The sequence below is a fragment of the Pteronotus mesoamericanus genome, unplaced genomic scaffold (genome assembly GCF_021234165.1).
Source record: "Pteronotus mesoamericanus isolate MK-2021 breed Mesoamerican mustached bat unplaced genomic scaffold, CSHL_Meso_final scaffold_651, whole genome shotgun sequence".
NCBI classification, from domain to species: Eukaryota; Metazoa; Chordata; class Mammalia; order Chiroptera; family Mormoopidae; genus Pteronotus; species Pteronotus mesoamericanus.
In genome coordinates, this window is record NW_026555325.1 from 22,525,785 (window position 1) to 22,544,470 (window position 18,686).

General features: G+C 38.6%; 1 protein-coding gene across 1 annotated transcript in view; it reads right to left on the minus strand.

The window, feature by feature from the left end:
- PLA2R1 (phospholipase A2 receptor 1) overlaps positions 1-18,686 on the minus strand; it is a 101,886-nt gene that overhangs the window by 67,012 nt on the left and 16,188 nt on the right. Inside the window, exons 2-6 of the mRNA XM_054562300.1 lie at positions 15,144-15,524; positions 12,645-12,818; positions 5,222-5,395; positions 1,478-1,591; positions 842-985 (exon numbers count right to left, since the gene is read on the minus strand). Coding sequence (XP_054418275.1) covers positions 842-985; positions 1,478-1,591; positions 5,222-5,395; positions 12,645-12,818; positions 15,144-15,524 — 987 coding nt within the window. The remainder of the gene's footprint in view (positions 1-841; positions 986-1,477; positions 1,592-5,221; positions 5,396-12,644; positions 12,819-15,143; positions 15,525-18,686) is intronic.

The following is an 18,686-nucleotide window of genomic DNA, read 5'->3' on the forward strand; positions in this document are numbered from 1 at the left end:
ACCCTTAGGCTTAGCTACTTAAAGGAAAACAGGAAAGTTAAAGCTTAGTTATAAGGAATAATATTTTAAAATAATAATTTAGCTTAATTATTTTAAATCTAGAGTTGTTTCTGGCTGGTAATGATTCTTTTGATGTTTTGTTTTATCTCTACTTTTATTGTTAAGACATTAATTCCCACAGAAACTAAAAAGAGGTAATAGGTCTAAAAAACAGAAATAACTGACCTTCCGGGTACTAGACTGTAATTAGGTAGTATTTAAATTACACCTAAAAGTTTTGTATGTTATTTCAGGAGGAGGATGTGTTGTTATTAAAAGATATGGTGTGTGATAGGAAATCAATGAAGTAAAGAATTTTATACAACTGTTTTTTAATTTACACTTTTTTGGTATTTTTTTTCCTATTACCATTTAGTCTCCTTATACCTCCCTCCCCACTGCAATCACCACACTGTTAGCCATGTCCATGAGTCCTTTTTACATTTAATTTCTAGGGCAACTATGGATAAAACTCAAAACTAAAATAGAAAAGGAAGCATATTTTGTTTTTCTAATGCAGAATGACTACGAATGCAAATTTTTTATAAAGAGAAGAAGAAAATATTTTCATATGCTTAGGTTACTTTGCTTTAGTTTTCAGTAAAAATTCAAATGCATTTGTTAAATTCATGGTGTCTTTGAGATACCAGGTATTATCTTGTTACACATTTTTATTTCAGCAATTACAAAACAAGACTTAGCCAATGTAAATTATGAGTTATTAGCAAAAACGGTGGACTTTGAATACCTTGAAAGGACAAGTAAGCAACTCATAAGAACAACTTAAAATGAAAATACTTACCAACTTCTTTGTGAGCAGTGTGGTTCAGGTATTTTTTGCATACATAAGGTAAGGTGGCCTCACAGTCCCGACTTCTCCAGGCATTTGGCATAAATGAATTAAATGTTCCACAGTGATATTCAACAAATGGGTCAAAATTTATTTCTGAAATACAGTGTGTGTGTTTGATGTTAGAAGCAAAAGAAGTCAGTTTAATATATATTGAAATGTCATTTTAGCATCTAGGGGACAGCCCTTCTCTTTGGTGTATGCAGTAAATCCTTTAAGATGTTATATTATGCTATTGATTTTGCAGTTGAATCCAGGCATGACAAGAAAATGATTTCCCAAAGTCAGTGACAGCTGATTTTACTGTTTTAAAGTAGAGAGATGTTTTGCTATTTGTGGCTATTTTAAAAATGGCCAACTAGAATCTTGGCTCTGAGCCGCATCCTCCTGCAACCTTGACTAGATGCAGAGCTTGTCTTCTTGGCCTCCATTTTTTTGTCTGGAAGAGTCTTAGAGGAATTAAGTGAGGCTTAAAAGTTTTTGTAAGCCACTTTCAAAATAACATGTCATGTACATGTGTGGGCAAAGCTGTTGCTTCAGCTGAGGGAAGATGCCACCTGTTGAAGGTAAATCAAATGCTGCAGCTACCTGGGTTCCAGTTCAGATAGCTGAGCGGTGTTCTGTCAGACCACTGCCAGCCGGCATGCTCATCCAGCTGATTCAGACCCATCCACACTTCCACTGCTTCCCTGCTTAAGTGCTCTGAAATGAACAGAAATATGGAATTAAAAAAAAAAAATCAGTGTTACACTTCTTCCTGGCTTTTCTATTTCAGGAGCACAGAGTCATAAATTAACTCCAGTCAAAGACAGAGCAGGGTTTACATGCTACTAACCCCACCCTGGTGCTTCAGAGTAAGAAAGTCAGCCTCTCCTCATCTTGAGGAACGCAGCAGCCTCCTAAAGGCTCACTGATGGCAGCTGTGAAGTGTTTAATCTAGACATCTACAAATGCTGCCTCTCGATGGTTGTCAATACATCCAAGGGTGCATGGTTACAAATTCGAGGCCATCTGATTTGTGTGAACTTAAGGGCTCTAGAAGGTGAGGAGGAAGTGTCCAGGGATGCTCCCAATAGTTTTTCTTTTCTTGCTGCATGTGACTGATGACTTCATCTTGGAGACCCAGGACTCAGGCTGAGGAATCTGGATCCAAGTGACCAGAGGACCCAGAGGGATCCACAGCAGCTTGGAACATAAAGGCCACGCACATTGCAAATGAGCCTTCAACTTCAGATGAGAAATTTTCCTGTCAGGCTGACTCTGTGGCTCCTCCTCCTAAGTGCTGAGCCACAGCTCCTCATATTTTCATTCAACGCCCTATGGGTTATGTATAAACATGTGCATTGACACATTTGTGCAGAAAAATATGGTTATTGAAACTGTAGAATGAAGAAAAATCTTTCTTGTTTTGTTACTTTTTGTGCACCTGAATTTAAGAAATTATCCTAGAATAAACATGTACTACTTGTACCATACAATTTTGGGAAAAAAAGACAGTGTCAGAAACTTTTAGTAAAAGTGACTAATTTTGTGATGCTTGCAAATATTGACATTTAATCTTATTTATTTGTTTATTTAGGTAACATTGGTTAATACAGTATTTAATTTTAGGTGTACAACATTATAATTTGATATCTATGTTATCGCATCAAAAGTCTAGTTTCCATCCATCATCATATATTTGACCTTTTTTTACCCACTTAATCTTTTCATCTATAAAGGAGAGTATTGTTCAAAAAGTACAATAAAAATAGAGGAAAGGAAAAAAAAAGGAGAGCATTTTTCTTACGGTTCCTCTGCTTTGGAACCCAATTTATTTTGCACCAGATGCAGGGTCCTGCCTGACACTAAGGCTCTGACAGATAAGAGTTATAAACCGGGTGACTGTATGTCCCAGTTTGCCTGGAAAACTCATGGTTTATGTTGGTAGTTCCAGAATAATTATGAATCACAGCTGCTTTTACTCTGAAGAGTCTCAGTTTGGATGTCCACTATATGGTCACTCAGGTTACAGAGGTCAGTGCATTCTCTAACAAGGATGCAGCTTTCTCTGTGTGATTGCATATTTCAATATAATGGTGAACTGGAAGAATCTAACTCAATAAGGAAAGAGAAGAAGGTGCTTTATAATTCTGAGAGCCTAGGAAACACTGAACAGAAACAGCATAATATTCATGGGCCCTGTCCTTCCAAATGCCTGTGGCGTTAACATAGAGTCTCTTCCTGATGTGGATTAGATTAGTCTTTTCAATGGCATTTGATTAGATCGCATCCTAAGGCCAGGAGGCGAGGTGGAAGATGGATTGACAGGACAGAGACATTTTCACATTTCATATGGAGGTAAGTGCCAAGTGATGTTTTCAAATAAAATAGTAAAAATACTTAAATATTTGTTATTCTTATCTTAGAATTCTTTTGAATAAACCCTGCATAATTAACAATATACATAAAAAACTCATTGTGCAATTTATAATCTGTGTTTAAAGGTACCCAGTCTATTTTACTTTTAAAATTAAATTGGCTTATAATTCTGTAATAACAAACTCAAACCTAAATTCTTTTGAATATTTCTTGGCATTTGTGACAGCTTGGATAATTCCTTATGCCATAGTTAATGTTCAGGAGTGATTAGCAAGAAACAGTAGCCTATTGTCACCAAAAAATACGTTGATCAGAATGGGTTTCCCTATTTATGAAGAGATTTTTGTTTTCTTAAACAATCCCCAAAGTCTGATTATAGAATTATGGTATTTAAATAAAAAATTGTGGTATTTTTAAATTGTTATTCAAGTTTGATGAGTAAGTCCAAACCCTCTTATTAGAAATCCTGGGAGTCAAGACAGATAACAACTGTCGTTTATAAGTGGTGTGCAAAATTTTCTATGAAAATCATTACAGGCTAACAATGATTTTGGAAATGGGTGTTTTTATAAAATACAACTCAAATCAGTTTCAATGATAATTTTCCACTTTTGCATGCCTGTAGGGAAAGGAGCAGGCATGCACTGTTCATGCATTTGTTAAATCTTTCTGGGAAACATTAATGATTTTCAAAATCATTAAAATGTGCTTCTGCTTCTACCCAGTGAATCTATTTCTACAAACTTATAGAAAAATTATTGGAGATCTATGCGCAAAGGTATGTGCAAGGATGGCTTATGACCGGGGCAAATAAATAAAAACAATATATAATTGTATCTATTCCTATTTATATATATATATATTATAGACATGGACAGACATTCATTATATAAAGATAAATAAAAGAAGTATATTACCAGACTGTGTGTGTGGTTGTTAAATGGTTAACACACATTGAATGTTGTGTGTTCCAGGCACTTTTCTAAGACTTCACATGCATTATAGCATGTAATCGACACTGCCAAGAGGTAGGCAGCATTATTATTTCCATTTGATAGAGGAAGGAAGTTGGGGCACAAAGAGGTTAAATCACTTGCTTGGGTAGCCTTGCTAGTAAGTGGCAGAGGTGGGATTCAAACCCAGGCAGGCGTCTCTCTGGTTGCTTTTATTCAGTACCATTTTTCAGAGATACTATGCATATAGGCATGCATTTATGTTTTAGTTAAAAAACATGGTTCTATCTAGATTATGGAATTATGGGAGACTTGTTTTTCTTTCTGTATACATGAAAATTTTAAATTATTCTAGAATAAACATGTACTACATATGCATTAAAATTTGAAAAAAATGTCAGAAACTCTTAATGAAAGTGACTAATTTTGTGACACTGTTAAATGTTTCCAAAAAATTTTTAAAAGCTGTACGTACACATATACAAATACATTTAATCTTTAAAGGAGAAGTACGAGGAGAGATTAGGTGGTAGGTGAAACCAAGACCCAGCCCATTATCACTGTTCTTTTGACATCGTCTATTACTCTCTTACACTGTCAGTTACCACGTGTGCGTTTTTGCTTTTCCAACTAAGTTTTCAGTTCTTTGGAATCCACCAGAAGGCCTACTATGTACCTGTACACAAGTGAGTAATACGAAAGACTCTACTTAATAAATGCCTTTATTATTTATTAATAGGGAATGAATGGCTAAGATCTCTAGACTTACTTGCTGGAGCTGAAAACTCTGGGTCCCTTGCTGGGTACTCAGTTTCTCTTTAAGGAGGAGAAAGTAAGGAACACTGGGTGCCAAATGGAATGGCCCAGGGTTCAAGTCAAAGTTCTGAGTGTGAGTTTCGATCATGTTAATTAAAAAAAAAATTTCCCAAGGAACTTTTTTTAGAATATATCTTTGCCTACATGGACATAATTGTTAACAGTCATTTTAATTGTATCAATCTCAATGGCCCCTACTTACTCCTTATGAAATTTTCTTCAGTCTCATCTGCAATACTTAGTAAAGCACCTCCTTGCATCTGGCATGATGAATGTGCCTCGCTCCAGGAGAGAGAAGAAAGCAGGTTGAATTGGTAGCAAATGTGTGAATTGAGATCCTTCTCCCAGACAGCATCACAACCCACCTCTGCAGATGCTGGAAACAAAGCCATCAAAACATTAACTGTAATCCTATTTTATCTAACAGCAATACATTTCTAAGAAGAATTTGAATGGAATGATTACAAATTGGAACCTCTAAAACTTCAGTGCTTTACTGATTCTTGATTAGGTCTCTGTGATGAGATCTGCCTAGTTATCCCATTGGCACACTCTTTCAAAATTTAAAGGAAATTCTAGAAACTATCAATAAAGAAGCCCAGCTCCTTTCTGGGAAAATAATAGAAACCATTTTTAAGAGAAAGGAATAGAAGTGAAGTATTTGTGAAAATAACATCTGAGGTCTTTAAAAGGCAGTCATTTAGAACTTTATACTGAAAGCTGTGTGAATTCAAAGGTTAATATAAGGTAGATGAAACAGTTGTTTCAAAGGCTCCCTGCCTCCCCAAATACCAAAATGTTAAGGGGAAATAAAAGAGATAGAGTTAAAATATGAGTCTATAGTGAACACAGTTTTCAATAAACACTGGGAATAGGAAAACTGATGGTTTTAAAAAGTTGTTTCAGCTAAAAGGAAGAGAAGCAAAATCTACTTGTAAAACACTGACCAATGATTGCATAGTATGTTTAGAAGTAAATTTAATAAAGTATGAAATATGGATCTGAAATCTGAAGTTTACTGAAAATGAAGACCTAATCTGGATGCTTTTGCTACAAGTCTAAATCAAAACCCAAGGCGAACTAAGCAGCTATAATAACTATCTGAAATCAAACTCAGCCAGAGAATTTCACAATGTAGAAAATGTGGCCCATGCTACAGATGAGTGTAAGTGATGGATGGCAACCTGCTAAAATCTAGAACAGGCTTTCCCCAAGTGGGATCCACAGAATAATACAACTTCAAGAGCTCCCCAGGAAAACCCAGCGCACAATGCCCGTGTAGCCTCCTCTGAGAAATTCATAATGTACATTAGTGTCTTGAAGGCTCTTAGAAGTTCTATAATAAAGACACAGCTTAATTTTAAGTCAGTATGCTTCAAACTTATTTGACAATGAATTTTTTGTTTCCTTTTTCCCATAATAGTTAGATGGCCTTATGAATGCAGAATGTTTGTTTTCATGTGTTTGCAACATGCTTTCCCTAGACCTGAGTTAGTTAACCAGACATTATTAAGCCACATATAAATCTAAGGTGGTCTGTATAGTTTCCTGACTGGTACATGTATTTATAGAATGATATAAAATTGTAAAAGGGTAGAAAACAAAGCTATCACCAAGTAAAACTGAAGAAAAGGAAGAGAAAGGAAGGACATCTCCAGGCATAATTTCATACATCATTCCACATTTCATACTTGGTCCTGTGACTGAAATTTCCCGACTGAGCTTGAATCCATAGAGACTGTCTTCAGTTAAAATGCTAGGCCATCCCCGGGACGGCCAACACTCCAGTGTTATCAGGCTGAATTCATCCCTTGTGACTGCTGAGGTCAGGAGGGAGGAAAGGGGGGTGTTTACAATTAAACTGTGTATAAGAATCAATTACTCAGCCTGCAAATAAGTAAATAAATAAATAAAGCAAGCAAGCAAGCAAGCAAGCAAGTAAGCAGATGCCTTGTTTTCAGTCTCAGAGATTCTGAATCAGGAGGTCTGGAGTGGGATTCAGAAACTTGCATTAAACACATTCCTAGTCCATGAAACAAACACTGGGAAACGCTAACGTAAAAGAAAAAATTCAAAACACTTCCCAGGAGGACAGGTCTGAGTAGCCTTCAGAAGGACAGTAAGAAGTGAGAAGGGGGGTTAGGGACAGGCTGTTAGAAGGGGTGATCTGGGACTGGCATTGAGGCAGGAATACTTGTCTGTCCTCCGCTGCCCTGGGGAAAGATTCGACAATGAGTCCTAATTACAAGCCTCCAGGCCACAGCTATGTTATGATAAGAAAAGGTTTGGCTGGAAGACACTTTAAATGATCTTCCCATTTTTGCTAAGTATTGTCCTGTCCTTTCAAAGGACACAGGTGGAACTATGTAGACACAACCTTTTGCAGTAACTTGGTTGAATTGTATACCTTAAAAAGTTACGTGAGAGGGTGGCTGGTGATTCTACCTGTACTGCAAATTACACAGCCCGATTTTCTTAGATTTCCCTTGGTTTTGGACTATCTGTGCCAATTCCTCAGGTTCACTGAAAGGAAACTTCCAGTCAAATGTTTTCAACAGGTGTTGTATTCTCCTAACATGTTCATTTTGTCACTGAGGTTTGGTTTTAACTAAAATATAAGAATTTGTACTTTGGTGCAGGCAGACAAAAGTCCTCTCTCTGCTTCTCTAGGTGGACTGTGTATTAGTCACTCCATGAGTCTTACTGGAAGCTTCTATGGTAACGAAAGGAACGGAAATGCCACCCTGGACCAGGGCGCTGTGATGTGCTATCCCGATCTCCCTCCAAGACTGAAGAAGGCCTTATTTCCCCAGCTGCCAGGGGACACCTCTCAACATGAAGAGTCCTTCAAGCATCACCTTGGCTGAATTGTCTCTTTGCCTGATGTCAATCTCCCTTTCCAAATGCAGGCGACCAATGTGACCGATCAGGGCAGGGCTACAAGGCCCCTCTCTCCCCAACAGGGAGTAGATCCAGTTTGAGAACACCTCAGACACTCAGTCAGGCCTGCATTCCAATCCGGCCAGTCGTGTACTCTACCCCTCCTTTCCGTGTACTCTACCCCTCCTTTCCACGTGTACCCATCCTGAGAGCACTCCGCAAGAAACCTCCTGCAGGTTAATTAATCTCTGCCTCAGAGACTGCTCCCTGGGAACCCTCCTGGTGCAAGCTTCCGTCTTGGCCCCGCGTCTTTGCATGCATTTATCCTTAGGTCTTTTGCTTCTTCCTATACAATCTCTCTTTCCAAGCCACTGAAAATGCAAGATGGAAAGCTAGTGTCTCATGTACATTTAACTATCTTGAAAAATTGGAATATAAGGGCTAGATTTATATTGGTACATTTCTTTGCAGCTTTCATTGTCTTTATATGATCCCTTTTGTCACTAAATTATGAACTCCTTGAGGAAGCGACTGTGTTGTATGTCTCTGAATCTCCTATTATTTGATGAAAAATTACCCAATCTTTCGCATGATGTTATTAGTAGGTGATCTTCTCCCTCCCAAGATACACTTCTTTTTAAATGAATAGAAGTCTATTTCTGTCAGCGTTGACTCTATCATGGATTATAACTGAGATGCAGCCACTCCTCCTTCTCTATTAATGTGTCTTATTTTTCTTCCCTGAGGACACAGCTTTGCCATTGTCCCAGGAGCATTCTTATTCCTGACCTTAGGAGAAAAGTAGTCTTTTATAATTAAATATATTGGTTGCGGAGTTTTTTTTTTTTTCTTTTAAATAGAGCCCTGTTATCAGTTTGAGTACATCCTGTTTTAGGTATTTGTTTTTTTTAAATTAATGAAGGAGTGTGAAATTTTGTCCCATTTTCTGTATTGGTAGATGATCATGCAGTTTTTGTCTTTCATCCTATTGATATAAGTGTTATATTAATTTCAGATTTTAAACCAATCTTGCATTCTTGAGAGAAATTCCACTTGGTCATAGTGTACAATTCTTTTTATATGTTGCTTGGTTCTGTTTGCTAGTGTTTTGCTGAAGACTTTTTGCATCTATATTCATAAAAATATTGATCTAGAACTTTCTTTTCTTGTGATGTCTTCATCAGTTTTGGTATCAGGGTAGCAGTGGCTTCACAGAATGAACTGGGAAGTGCTCCCCCCTTTTCTGCTTTTCCACTTACATTTAAGCCACTGAATCTGACAACTAAAGGATATTTTTTCAAGGCCATCAATGTCTTCCCCATTGCCAAACCCGGGGCTTTCAGACCTTGTCAAATCAGGCCCTTGCGCACCCTCCCTCTCCTTGCCATTTACTCTATTTTCTTGACTTCACATGCCCAGGGCGCCCCCCTTCTACCTCTGTGGCCATCCCTTCTCAGTCTCCTTTGCTGGTTCTACTTAAACTAAATGTTGAGGTCTTAAGATTTGTCCCTGAGTCCCCTTCCTTTTTATTTTTTACATGCTATACACTAGTTAACCCATTCCTGTAAGTCCTTTCTATATCACTTTCAAATACACAGAGACCTTTATATCTAACTGCTTAGGACACATTTTCACATGCTTGATTTACACATATAACATGTCTCAACCTGAATGCTTATTTATTTTTTTCTTCCAAATCTGTATATGCAATTAACTTACCTATGCATATCAGAAAGCTGGGGTCCTAAATAATAGCCCACTTTCTACTTTGTCCTCCAAGTTTGTCCTTACCAGTGAGGAATTCAACTCCTGGTTAAAAACCTCTATGTAATTTTTTTCAAGCCTGACCATAAGCAATTACAAAGGCTTTATCTGGCTGGCCTCAGGGGTAAGCTGTGCTTCCCACACCAGCCTCCTCCATACACAGCCAAGTGTGCCAAGGTCAATCAGATAATTCCAGAGGTTGGTATCTTAAAAATATGTCACACCAACTATGCATGACTCTCCAGCTGTGTATGACATGCCACCAGGAGGGACCTAGCATGGTCCAGAATTGCCTTGAAACAAACCCAGAGAGATCCCTATAAGCCATCCTTGTTTCTGAGGATCTATAGTGACAGCTGTTTTATCTCATCCTTCACTGCTAGTGGTTGTGTATGTGTTTATTAATGTTAAATTAAATTTTGCTCACTTACAATCAACTTTTTTAAAAAGGCAGAATCATTTTTACATTGAGATACTAAAAAAAAAAAAAAAAAAAAAAAAAAAATTCCATGGAAGAAAGATGAGACACAGAAACACAAATCTTTATTCCACCCACTCCTCTCTGCCTTATCTACTGTTGACTCCATGGAAAGAGCTATCCATCAGCTTTTTCAAATTTCAGTCTCTGACACATCGTTTTGAGTTATGTTGGCCAGAAATACTATGTAAAAAAAACCAAACTCTACACAAGAACCCCCAAAAACACAAGAAAGGAAGAAAACTGGTATTATAATTTAGCACTGTACAAAATCAACACGCTCTCTGCTGATTGTGGCAAAGGTCAGGAGAGCTGGAGTCTGGCAGCGTATAAAGCTGAGGAAGCCTGTGAGCTGTAGGAAGCTGAACAAATAGATATTCTTGAGAGTGAAAAGCCCAGAGCACCACCAGACCCAGGCGTCCACCTGGGAGACCATAACTGGCTAAAAGTGACAATGGGTGTTGGCGGTGCTCTTGCAGAACCTCAAGGAGACTGCTGTAGTTAAAAGAAAAAAAATTGTTCCTAGTATTAGGGTCATATGAAATACATGTTAATTTTTTTTGTATTGACGTATTTATTTTTAATAAGGACACTTATTAGAGATGGAAATGGAAAGAGAAGATGATGCAAATAATCACATCTAATTCCAGTATCCAAGGAGTGTAGGGATTGCATGCATGTATACCTCCATACATGCATTCAGATTCAGATACAGAAGGCTGATGATCTGACAGTATTTTCAATAATGAAATACTTTCATGCTGGTTGATGAGCTGCTGTCCTGAGCTCCTTGAGTGCCCTTTGTTGCCCTAGCCTCTCTTGCACTACTCCTCCCCCTCAACAGACACCTTTTCCCACCCCAGCAGCTAAGGGGTTAATACCAGCAGTGGGAGTGTGTGACACCTAACGCCCGCATTAAGGTCCTCACTTGGACAGGTCAATAGCCCATACTGTATTGGTCATTTAATGGCTTAATACCACCCTTGTATTTTGTGTACAATTACCTCTATATTTTGAATTGTCTGATGAAAAACTATCTGCAGCAGCGTTACCTTGGGCACTTGTCAAAAATGCAGATGCTTGGGTCCTACACACTGGACACACTGAGTTTGTGGGAGGGGGCCCCAGGTGATTCTAGAGTGTCCTATAAATATAGTCTGCATTTTCTGGCACAGAGCAAATCTGTCTGTCCTATATTCCATCTAGATGCCAAGTTCTTTGAAGGGATGGTCTTAAGTCCTAACACCCTTGGTATTCACCACTATGCCTACCTAGCTTATTGCCGTTAACAGACAAAAAGGAGGAAGGATCATCGATTCAAAAGTGTATGCTGTAAGAAGTTAAGTTTGGTTAAAAAAATAAGTTTTGTTAAAAAAAATTAGGTTTGATGATGATGAGCATCATCATGTGTGGTTATCATGAGCCAGGTACTAAGATCAGTGCCTTAGAGGCATCATCTAATTCGTTCCTCTCAATAACCCTAATAGTACTGTTATAATCTCCATTTTATGGCAGGAAACAGAGACTAAAGATCTCATCATTAGGAGAAAAAACTCCAATATTGGTCTGTCTGATTTCAAAGCCTATACTCTTTTTTTTTTTACTAAGCTATACTGGCTCTTAGATTAGAAAACAGTTCTACAGATACCTTATCAGTCAGGTTCCTGGGAGTTAATCTCTTCAATTTGCTTTTGTTTTGAATATATTTGCTTTATTTTATTATACATGTGGAGGGGAAGGTAGGCATAGAAGTTGAGGAGATTGTAAAAGTCATCCTCTCTAACTTGCAGGAACCAAGGTGAAGGAAACTGAATACGGACAATAAAGGTATATATAAATATCCCCCAATACTTAGGAACCATTGTAAACATTTTATATAAATAGAATAAAGCAGTAAAGTACTACCTGAAAAAAAGTTAGAATATTGCATCTGTCACTGGACCTTGAAAGTCAAGGTAGGAAGAGTTAAGAAGATTTTAAAGTTGCACCTAGAAATTGAGTAATAAGAAAAGGGAATCCAGATGAGAACTCATTGTCAAGAAATAATGCGGAAAGATCATCGAGTGGCTAGCTGATGCCTGGGCTTGACAATGGCCTGAGAAGCAGTCTGGACTTGGAGAGATTAAGGCAACTCATAAGAGAAAGTGGATTGAAAGGATAACTGAGCTCTATATGCATGCAGTTTTAAGTATTTCGCCAGAAGCTGGGGTTAATGAGATCACAGAGTATTAAAAAATGTGATTCCGGGGAAAGCATCCTTATGCACTAAACTTAATGAAGAATGGCTAATTAACATCTTTTGAGTGTAAGGAAAAATGGAATATACATCAGGATTGTCCTTTCAAGGCAAAAACAAACACAAAATCAAGTTTGGGTAAATGGTATCAGAGTGCTTATTCAGACTTCACTATGTCAATCCCAATGCTTTTCTTTAGATACAGATAACTTTCCAATCATCCTTGATTCATTCATGACATAAGGGAAGAGAAGATTTTATTCTTACTGGGATCTGGGCAAAATCCCCACTTCTCGTCTCTTTCATATCGGCTTGTTGTGGCGCACCACAGTAAATTGTCTTCCCGCCCTTCTCGGGTACATTCATGATGCCACTGGTGGTTATACTGGAAGGGGAACACGCATGGCATCCCGTGGGCGTTCCCTTTCAGTGTATACAGATCTAGGAAAAGAAAAGGACAAAGTCGAATAAATATTATGCCAGCTTGATTTTAACGATTGAAAACCTACAATGGGCAAAGCTTTTGCTATAGCACAGAGAATCCTCGGGACCTCACTGTCTAGAGAATGTAAACGTGCAAAGCTGTGTGCTGGGTTCAGAGGACATACTCACAAATGGTGTGTTTATATATTTATCTGTTTGGTTATTAACTGTGGTGCACTGCTATGGTAGCATACACATATGTGAAAGGATGAGAAGGAAAATTTAATGGAGATTTTACTTTAAAATATTACCTATACCAGGGATCAGCATCTGAACCTTAAGAGCTCCATAGGCCTTTATTGATTTATTCATCCCACAAATATTTATTGAGCATTTAATGTGCGCAGCACTGGATATATAACTGTGAACAGACTGGCAAAAGTTCCCTTTCAAAAGGAGCTTCTATTCTAGTGAGGAGAGACAAAAAAAAACAACAACAAATATACAAGTAAACATATAATTTCAGGTAGTGATAAGTACCATGATGTAAAACAAAATAGAGTAGGAAGACAAAATGACTGTGTGCGCCCGCGCATGCATGCATGCGTGTGTGTGTGTGTGTGTGTGTGTGTGTGTGTGAATAGAGCACTTTTTTTGGTTGATTAGTGAAGTTCTCTCTGAATAAGGACTGGGCAAAGGGAGGGTGCAAAAATTTGGAAAAGGGTTGTCTGGAAGAAAGAAGAGCCAACACAAAGAACTTGGAACACAGTGTATGGGACGAATGGGGAAGAGCACACAGATAGTAATGGGAAGGAGAATCAGGGAAGTTCAGAGCATCAGCTCTAAGAGGCCCGCTTGCCCCATTATGGACTTTGGCCTTTACTTTGAGCATTGTGGGAAGTCACTAGCGGGTTTTGACTGAAAAAAGTCACATGATCAGATTTCCATTTTTAAAGACCCACAGGGGTGCAGTGTGGCAAACAGAACCTACACAAGGAGGGGACAGAGGGGGATGATGAGCTGGGAGGTCTCTACAGTCTGTTTAGAGACAAGACAGTGCCCATGTGGCCTGCTGGTTGCTTTCTCCGTCATCCTTGGCCTTAAATGGGGGACAAAAACTTTTCATGACTCACCTAGGGCTTTCTGTGGTGATGGAGATCAGGGCCACCCCAAAATCAATAGATCTTAGAGGGAAGGGGCAGGCTGTGGAGACACTCACCCCTTTCCCATAATTAGCAGGGGCTGGACTGAACTCACCCAGCATCACCAGCTCTAGAGGCTAAGGCTGTTTAAGAACCACTGGTATTTCCGGACACATCCTCTTGTTTCAGTCCCTGCCTTCTACTCACTCTTCCCCTGAATGTATTGTGAGTGTGGGTGTGCAGCTAAAATGTTAATATAAAGCAAACTGTCATGTTCTTCTTGGAATTGCAGATTATTTAAAGAGCTGGTTTAAAGCACTTGCTTCATTGTAGTGAGTCCTAAAAATAGCTTGCTTTAGCTCCATCTTTTTGCTCATTTCTTATTGGTGCAGGAGAAAGTCTTGCCTTGGATCTGTCCTGTTGGCCTTTGTAAAGCAAATGCCTGGCCCTATGCCTGAGAAACAGTCAGTGCTCAATAAATGTCTAATAGATGATAAATAGATGGATGAATGAATGAAGAGCACTAACAAATAAAATCTGAGAAACAGGTCTGGGATGTCAGAATTTAACTATGCTGCTTACTTTTCTTCTCTTTTTCTTTTCCTTTTTTTTTTTACTGTTTACAAATGCAAAATATTGCAGAACTGTGAAAAAGAAAAGCCTCCCTCCTACAAAAAAACATGCTTTTCTATTCCCTGGCACATACAAAATAACCCCCGACAACAGTCTGTCTTTAAATGTCTTGTAAAGTGACCATCAGGTGGGTGCCAGCAATGGCTTTGGAGGCATTGAGGTGCCCTGCAGACATGCTACGTCCATGGGGCTGAGTGCACCCAGAGAAATGGTGGCCGGAGAGGTTCTCATATTCTTCTTGTCAAGTCTTTAACTTCAAAGATCTTTTCTTTCCACCTTTATTTTCTCTTTTCCTCTTCTCCGCCTATACTTTCTCCTCTTTCCATTGATTCCCAAAGTTAAGTGTTTCCTCCTCTGATACCTGAGAACTGCTTCTTTAGGAGAATTCAGCAAGTCCAGTCCAAGATTCCAGTCACTCTTTTACAATAAGTGATTAAAATGTATTTAGCATAAGTCCCTTGAGGGTCTGGGTGCTGTGTACCTCTCTTACATGTTTTACAAATCTTTACTTATGGCAGACTTTCTAAATATATCATCTCATGAGTATTTTGGTTAATTTTTTTTTTACCTTTGTGCAGATATTCACAAATGCCTCCACCACCTGACATGTAGGAAATCCACTTATGAAGATATTTCCAGGAGGCCACCAGCATGTTGTTCTTCACCTGCACCATGTACTGGAGTGGACCGGTGATCATCTTCCTGTTACAGCGCCACCTCAAGGAAACATGGGTGGAATCACACTCGTATATGCTTAATGGCTGCTCTGGATCAGATAAATTCAGGCCCAGGCAACCGCTGCCTCCGATGTTAAAAAGGCGATGGTTTGAAACCCATTTCCACATCATGTACTTGTTGGGTGGTTTGCAGTTCTCCAAGGTCAGTACAGATTTGCCTGCTTGAATGCATTTCTTGAGGCTCTCACTTTGGATCATGAATATTCCTTTATCTGAAACAGCAAAATAAAAGATACGGTATGGAATTTTTATATATAATTATCTAGTGCCATGAGGATCCCAGCGTGTATGTATTAAGTTGTGATATATCACAATTGGCAGCATTTTTTAAGAGATCTAGTGCTTATGGGCAGGGTCCACCAGGAAAGTTTATTTGCTCAATACAGAGGAGTTTCTTGGGAAGCAAAAATGGGGTCATTGGAACTAATGGGGAACCTCTGATCTAAGACCTTCATGGCTCTACAGTCATGAAGGCTACCTGTCAATCCACTCAGGAGTTTGACTAATGGAGAAGGTGTTCTCCACAACTGGATAGAAAGCAGGCATTGGTAACAACACCCAAGGCTAGAGAAGAAAGACACTGGGTACCTGGAAGTATGGTGACACTTTGGCTTTCTCCAGACAAGTGCCTGAATGTTAGGGACATGGCAGCTGGATCAAGAGCCATGAAAACAGAAATTTCTACCATTAAATTCCTGTAGAAAACCCAAAGAATGGACATGAGATGCGTTTTGTGTCTTGATAGATGTCATGTTGGTGAGAAAAAAACTACTGGTCCAAATTTGCTTTCTGTGTTATACTCATCAGGAGTAGAAAAGTGGGGACCTTTGACATGGGAGTAGCCTCTTTGCAGAAGCAGCTTTGTACGGTGGACACAGCATGAGCAGATAGATGCCCAGGACCCTAGCCGAGGCCCCACACCTAGATACGTGAGAGGGGTAAGAGAACCATGATAGCAGCAAGAGCACACAGGCCATGCAGACATGTGGAAAAAGTAAGCATTTTGTGGTATAGCCTTGAGCTTCCAACTTCCTGGAGCAGAAAAAGAGATTTGGATGAATTTCCTCTGGAAAAGCTGGCATGGCCCATCCAGGGAATATGTTAGTTACGTGCATGCGATCTGATTCCTCAAGTCACTGGCCAGGAAGGCACCTATTATACAATAGTTACAAACGTGTTCTCTTGAAGCACGGACTGTCCTGAGCACGTTGTTTAAACATGCTGGCAGCCGCTGCTTACGGCCTGGTTGCTGAGGTTACTCAGCCCAAAATGTCTGGTCAGGTCCAAGAGCTCTTTTGTTCTCCTATTAGCTAGGTTCTCCTCTTATGTTTACTTCCTGTCCAATCTTCAAATATCTGAAGGGACATTATTAGTTTCCCTTAAACTAGCTGCAGTTTAGGGAAGTTGTGTCATGTAGCAGCAGGATAGCAGGGAGAGGCAAAAGCCGTCTAGAGATTTAGAACAGTGCAAAATGAACCTCCTTACATATCAGTGCATAGGAATAATGCTTTTTTTGGTAAAAGCTCTTTTTGGCTTTTTACCAAAAGAGAAGCTGGTTTACTATAACCAAAATCACTTAACACACTGTTAAAAAAAGATTGTTAATGTATAAATGAAAGTTATACTTCATTTAATTATTGAAAAGCTTATTTACAAACATATACTTGAGGAATTGAATTAGTTGTTAAAAAATTGCTTGGTCACCAGACATCAGAATAAAAGAGAAAGGAGTGTGTAGTGCAGTGCATGGAGAGAATGAATGGTTTTGGGGAGATTTCATTTAGATCAGGAAATTTGTTTTCCTAATGAAGCTCATATCTGTATGGTTATTAATAATAGGCATTTAAGATCAAATCTACCTCTCGCCAATGTGATGTAGATTCTGATAATTTACCTCCTCTGTAACTCTCCTTTTCAGTTTTTCATGCTTGGTTAGAAGGTTCACCTTAATTTTTGTTGTAATCTACTAATTACTTTCTGGCTAGCTCAGAGTTTGATTAATTTTTTAGTACAGAATAATTATTTTACTATAATTGTTCTGTAGTTTAGCTTCTATTTAAAATATATGTGCAAATATACCCAGCTCTGCAACTAACTGGTTGGACATCAGCCCTCTGGGCTTCAGTTGATGGGATGTACCTAAGACAGACAGCAAGGCCAGCTCTGTGGTGGTTAGGAACTCTGGAATCAGGCAGGCCTGCTGCAGACTAGTCTTGTAACTTTGGGCAAATTTCTTGATCTCTGTGAGCCTCACCCTTCCTCTGTAAACTGGAAATATGTACGATACTGGTCTCATTAGGTGTTAAGAGTATTCCATTAAAAGCTACATGCAAAAGAATAAAAATAGATTACTTTTGTCCTCATACACAAAAATTAACTCAAACTAGATCAAAGGCCTACATATAAACAATAAATTATGTAGATGAAAACATAGGTACTAAACTTACAAACCTTGGTCTTCGAGAGGATTTTAAGAATTTAACCCCAAAGGCAGGGGAGTAAAGGTAAAAATAAATGAATGGGACAATATCAAAATGAAAAGCTTCTGAACAGAGAAAGAAACTGCCAACAAAACAAAACAAATAGTCATCCAGATGCAAAAAGATATTTGCAAAGAACAACTCTGACAAGGAGTTAATATCCAAAATATATAAAGAACTCATACAACGCAACACCAAACAAATAATGCAATTAAAAAATGGGCAGAAGACCTGAACAGACACTTCTCCCAAGAAGACATACAAATGGCCAACAGATATAGGAAAAGGTGCTCAACTTCACTACTATTAGGGAAGTGCAAATCAAAATGACACTTCATACCCGTTAGGCTATTATCAATGGGACAGGTAATAACAAGTTTTGGAGAGGTTGTGGAGACAAAGGAACCCTCATTCTCTGCTGGTAGAAACGTAAACTGCTGCAGCCACTGTGGAAAACCGTATGGAGGTTTCTCAAAAAATTAAGAATAGAGCTATCGTATGACCCAGAAGTCCCTCTTCTGGGCATATATCCGAAAAAATTGAAAACATTTATTCACAAAGATATATGCACCACTATGTTTATTGTAATATTATTTATGGAGGCCAAGACATGAAAACAACCAAGATATCTTTTGACAGAGGATTGGATAAAGAAGATGTGGTACATATATACAATGGAATACTACTCAGCCATAAAAAAAGATGAAATACTACCACTTGCAATTCGCAACACTGGGTGAATCTTGAGAATATCATGCTAAGCAAAATAAGTCAGATGGAAAATGTCAACAACTATATGATTTCACTCATATGTGGGATATAAAACTGAAAGCAACAAGTGAACAAACAAAAACCCACAGACACAGACAACAGTATGGGGGTTACCAGAGAGAA